This window comes from Zingiber officinale, chromosome 7A (genome assembly GCF_018446385.1).
Source record: "Zingiber officinale cultivar Zhangliang chromosome 7A, Zo_v1.1, whole genome shotgun sequence".
Lineage (NCBI taxonomy): Eukaryota > Viridiplantae > Streptophyta > Magnoliopsida > Zingiberales > Zingiberaceae > Zingiber > Zingiber officinale.
The window spans coordinates 17,147,986-17,153,586 of record NC_055998.1 but is presented as its reverse complement, the minus strand read 5'-3'; the positions used below and the strand labels follow the sequence as shown (position 1 = coordinate 17,153,586).

Genomic DNA, 5,601 nt, shown 5'->3' with positions numbered 1-5,601 from the left:
CAAGTCCTATCTATATAGTGGTAGGTATCATTATCAATAATAGAGGTAAATGTTGAAGACATATTCTTATTAATAGTGACGATGAAAATAGATGTGGGCCTTTGAGTTGTAATATATATATATATATATATTCCTTCAGTCTAAAACAGACATCACATAAATTAATCTCCTTTTGAGATAATTTGTGACAGACATAGCGTAACGCCAAGAATGAGCACATCATCTTGTAACCTTTTCCACGAAGGAATAAATTTTATATTTCAAAATTACTTATCACATCTGTATCAAAATTACTCAAAACTACTTTAATTTTAATTTAAATTTAAATTTATTTCAATATTATTGTAATAATGCTGATCAGAATTATTAAAATGTGACTGCTATAAAATCAAACTGAAGAACGTAGTCCAGTAGCTCATGGCTTTTCTCGAAGCAATATTCCTATTCCTAGTCCTCTCCTTGTTCATCCTCCGATTCCGATTTACTCAGAAGAAGAAGAAAAAGGAGGAGGAGACGAGGAGGCTCAATCCGCTCCCGCCGGGGCCGCGTCCCCTTCCCCTCATCGGCAATCTCCACCAGCTCGGTCGCCACCCCCACCTCTCGCTCCACCGCCTCGCCCTCCGTTACGGCCCCATCCTCCGCCTCTCCCTCGGCCAAACACCCACCGTCGTCCTTTCCTCCGCACGGGCCGCTCGCGAAGCCCTGCGCACCCATGACCTCGCCCTCGCCTCCCGCCCCCCGATCTACGCCGCCAAGAAGCTCTTCTACGGCCCTTCCGACGTCGCCTTCGCCCCCTACGGCCCCTACTGGCGCCGCGTCCGCAAGCTCTGCATCCTCGAGCTCCTCAGCGCCCGCCGCGTCGACTCCTTCGCCCCTGCCCGCGCCGCCGAGGTCGACCTCATGCTCTCCCGCATCGCCGGCGGCGGCGGCGAGGTGAACCTCAGCAAGGTTCTCGCCATGTACGCCAACGGCGTGCTCTGCCGCGCCGCCTTCGGGCGCGAGTTCATGGAGGGCGGCGAGTACGCTCGGCGCGGCTTCGAGGAGATGCTGTTCGAGTACCAGGTGCTCCTCGGCGGCTTCACCATCAGCGATTTCGTCCCCTCCTTGGAGTGGGTGAGCGCTTTGACGGGGATGAAGCGGAGATTGGACACCACGTTTCGTCGCTTCGATGACTTCTTCGATCGCATCATCGAAGAACACATTGAGAAGAGGAGGAGGAAGAGACGAGGTGGCGCCACCGCGGAGGAGGCCGAGATGGATCTTGTGGATGTGATGCTTGACGTGCAGGAAAACACCAAGGACAGGGAGTTGCCTCTCACCATGGACAACGTTAAAGCCATCATCTTGGTAATTAAATCGAGCTAGCTAGCTCTTCGATTTTGCCCCATTCCAAAATTAGGACACAGGCTCTTCTTCATTACTTAATTTCCATGGTCAATTTCTCGATCGGCAGGACATGTTTGCGGCCGGGACCGATACGACCTTCATCACCCTCGACTGGGCGATGACCGAGCTCCTCATCAACCCATCCGCCATGAGCAGAGCCCAGGCGGAGATTCGAACCATCGTCGGCGGCGACCACCGCAAGCTGGTGGAGGAGGCCGACCTCCCCCGCATGCCCTACCTGAAAGCCGTCATCAAGGAGGTGTTCAGGCTGCACCCTCCCGCTCCGCTGCTAGTCCCGAGGGAGTCCATGGAGTCGGTGACCATCGAAGGCTACGAGATCCCGGCGAAGACGAGGGTGTTCGTGAACGCGTGGGCCATCGGCCGGGACCCCGAGTCTTGGCCGGACCCCGACGCGTTTACGCCGGAGAGATTTCTCAACAGCTCGGTGGATTTCAAGGGCCAAGATTTCGAACTCATACCTTTCGGCGCCGGCCGCCGCGGGTGCCCGGCCATAGCGTTTGGGACGGCCAGCGTGGAGATCGCGTTGGCTCAGCTTCTGCATAGCTTCGAGTGGGAGCTGCCGGCGGGGGTTAAAGCGGAGGATTTGGACATGGACGAAGTGTTTGGTATAACGATGCATCGCACGGAGCAACTGGTGGCGGTGGCCACGCCCTACGCAGCATGACATGACCCCACTTCAATTAAAATAAATAAAAATGTTGGGTCCGTCAACGCTTAGTCCAATGTGGACCCGACACAATCAACATAGTCTTCAGTGACGAAGATTTTAGCCCTTAAATATTATGTTTAAACGCTTGGTTTACATTTATGTCATAATATAATATTTATGGTGAAAAGTTCATTTGATAATTTCGGAACCAAACTGTTTCAAGGTGTAAAAACAAAAAACAAAAAAAATTGTCACTAAATTAATTCTACACGCCAGCGGCCTAATTCCTTGCTCTAGAGGCTAGAGCTTTCTTGGGTCACTTTTGCAGTCTCATACTCTAAATGCCCTTATCTAATTTAGTCATCCTTCACTTGCTAAAGATCATTCAAAGTCATTTTGTAAAGACCATAAACTTTTCAATGTCATCATTCTCCTAAAAGTAAATTATCCTACCCCGGGATAATATTGGAATGATGAGGTCTTTCAATAAATAATCAAGAGGTTCAAATCTCGAGTCTTGGATATGATCCAGATTTTTATTTTGATAAAAAATGAATATCAAAATAAATTTAAGAATGTTTATCAGATTATATTTATTTATTTATAATTTTTTAGAGTAATTTAATTTATTTTTCCTTTCAATTTAAGATTTATAATTTCTTTACTTAACTTTATATTATGTATTTCTAATATTATTTTTAATTTAATAACATGGTGAGTTTTTTTCTCTTTTTAATTTTTACATGGTATAAGTGCGAGGTTTTTCTTCTTTGACCTAATTTTCTTACCACCCTTGTTGCTAATTCCTGTTGTTGCCGCCACCTATTATTGTTGTCGATTTTGACATAGACATCCTTTTCTACCGATTTTGATGCCGACACTCTGTGTTGCTAATTTCAGCATCGATGTCCTTTTATGTTGATTTCAGCACTGACACCTTGTGTTGCCAATTTCTGCACCGATATCCTTTTCTACCTTTGGTTCTTCATGTGAGCATGAGCTATCCTAACACCAGTTTTCACAGATCGTACAAATGTGTATCCATACAGTTTGGTTATTCTGAACATTATGTGTTCTATCACCATGCCTGGTTGTACAAATGCTTAATGGAAATCTGATGTGTACATGTCAAAGTAGTTTCAACAGTTTCTTGCTTCACAACCCTCTGTCATGTCAGCTTCGTTTCATATAGGTTTGTCATTGTCTGACAGTAAGGTATATTTTCATCCTTGTAGATTTTGAACTATGGTACAATCGCATCATATATCATCTAAATTATCATCTTTTATTTTTTTTCTTCCAATTCATCTATATCTATTGTGACTATTGATGGTACTCCTATGCTATTAGTATGTGTTGATTTAATTGTTATATCTTATTTATCTCTTACTGATGTTTATTGTATTCTGAGTCCTACTTTAAATCTTGTTTATATTAGTCAATTATGTGAGTTTGGATAACTAGTTTCTTTTTCTTCATCCAATTGTTATGTTCAAGACCTGCAATCTTAGAGTCTGATTGGGACATGCCGTAGGGAAGGAAGAATCTATGTTTTGGATCAATTCAAAGTGTCAAAAGTTGTAGATTCGAGTATGGATTTATCATCTTTTTGTCTAAGTAGTTCATCTTTTGATTTTTATTTGTGACACTTTTGTTTAGGTCATATTTCAACGTATTGTTTGCAGTTTTTAGCTTCTACAATAGTATTAGGACTTTAAAAAAAAATTAATATTTCTGATTGTGTGATTGTAAACTGGCCAAATTTTTTACCTTATCATTTTCTAAAAGTTTTTTTTTTCTTCTGCTCCATTTAATTTTATCCATTCTGATGTGTAGGGATCATCTCCTATTTCTATAAAAGGGGGGAGGGGGGGTTTAAGGTATTATATTTTATTTATTGATGATTGCACTTGTTACTCTAGGTCTATCTTGTGAAACATGAGTCTGATTATCTTACTATTTTTAACAACTTTAAAGCTATTATGAAAACTTAATATGTTGGATTGTGAGAGGGGGGAGGGGTGAATCACATTCATCAAAAATGATGAGCTAAACGGAGTTACACAACGGAAAAATTAAAAAAGACAACACATAAGGAAAACTCAATCGATTTTACTTGGTCCGGAGCCTTCGGTAACTCCTACTTCATGGCCCAGGTCCCGCGGACCTATCAATGGATAATTCACTAAATACCTCTTCCAGAATCACCGAAAGAGGTAATCAAGTACAAATTAGGGATAATGTAATAACCTACAGTTCTCTTTAAAAGCATTAATATGAAAATTTTGTAACACAATTAAAGTTACCAACAATTTGAACACACTCGTGTGTTGCTTTCAGTCTGGCGGAGATGATCGGTTGACTCAGAAGCGTAGCTATGTGGCAGACATACTTCTTTGAGATAGTAGAAAGCCGGAATAGTCGGAAGCTCGATCGGAAGTGTAGAAGCTCGTATCAGTGATGGATTTAATGGCTTGGGTGAGCACTCCTTTTATTGAGCATGAAAGGCACCTTCCAAAGCCTTGAAGGCTCCTCCAATGTGGCAAATATGATCCTGAACACTCGGACCTTATTTGCGACGAAATCTGAATTTTATCCTGCAGAAGGCGCCTTCCATAGCCTTGAAGGTTCCTTCCATGAACAGTGCGAAAACACCTTCCAAAGCTTAAAGGAGCCTCAGGTACTGTTCACCCGAGGCCTTTTGCGCTCTTTTTACCCTACAAAAAGTATTAGTCCAATAACCTGTAAGACAAGTGTTAGCACAATAATAATGAGCAGTAATTAGACCCTGTCTCCCCGAGACCAGGATCTAGTCAAGGTCTCAGTTTAGGGATCTAAAATAGACCTAAACTAGACCGAAGCCTATTGTTCCTCCACCGGGACGCATCCTCACCCAGTCACTCTTCTCTAGTGACTTACCTTCAATCACCAATTTGCAGTCGGTTGACTAGCCTCTTAACCCAACCCGACTTCATGCTAATTGTCAGGTCCGCAGACCCAACTGAATTCCAGCCGGTTGTCAGGTCTCGCTGATCCAATCCGATTTCCCGCCATATATCAGGTCGGTCCTTTGACCTATCTGAGCTTTGCACCAATTATCGGGTTCTGCGAACCTAACTAAATTTTATCCTGGTGTCAGGTCCTCCAGACCCGTCAACTCTTGCACACTTGGTAAAACAATTAGATCACAAAAACATCTAACTTAACTCACTTATCATTTATCAAAACCTAAATTAGACCGTTAGTACAAACTGCACTAACAATCTCTCTCCTTTTGATACAATGACAATCTGGATTAGAGTTAGGAAACAATATGCAAAAAAAAAAAAAAATTAAATTAAGGGACATCTAAGATAAGATAGTTAGCTTGGTTCTCTTGATTATTCTTCTGATTTTTTTTTGTTTTCTAACTTAAACTCTAACTCTCCTCCTTTGACATTCATCAACAAATACGCAGAGAAAAAAAAATATAGTAAGTCTTGCAAAGTAAGCATGGAAGGTAATAAAATTTTTACAAAACAAGTACAAAGTTTTCAGAGGGAGGA

General features: G+C 42.4%; 1 protein-coding gene across 1 annotated transcript; it reads left to right on the top strand.

Moving 5' to 3' along the window:
* The first annotated feature begins 392 nt into the window (after positions 1-392).
* LOC122001066 (cytochrome P450 71AP13-like) lies at positions 393-2,256 on the top strand. Its single transcript, XM_042555642.1, has 2 exons — positions 393-1,347; positions 1,454-2,256. The coding sequence occupies exons 1-2, from the start codon at positions 418-420 to the stop codon at positions 2,069-2,071; spliced, it is 1,548 nt and encodes a 515-aa protein (XP_042411576.1). The 5' UTR covers positions 393-417; the 3' UTR covers positions 2,072-2,256.
* Positions 2,257-5,601: the final 3,345 nt, after the last annotated feature.

Coding starts and splice junctions, on each gene's coding strand:
- LOC122001066 (XM_042555642.1), top strand. CDS start 418: ATGGCTTTTCTCGAAGCAATATTCCTATTCCTAGTCCTCTCCTTGTTC. Junction 1,348..1,453: donor ACGTTAAAGCCATCATCTTG/GTAATTAAATCG, acceptor CTCGATCGGCAG/GACATGTTTGCGGCCGGGAC.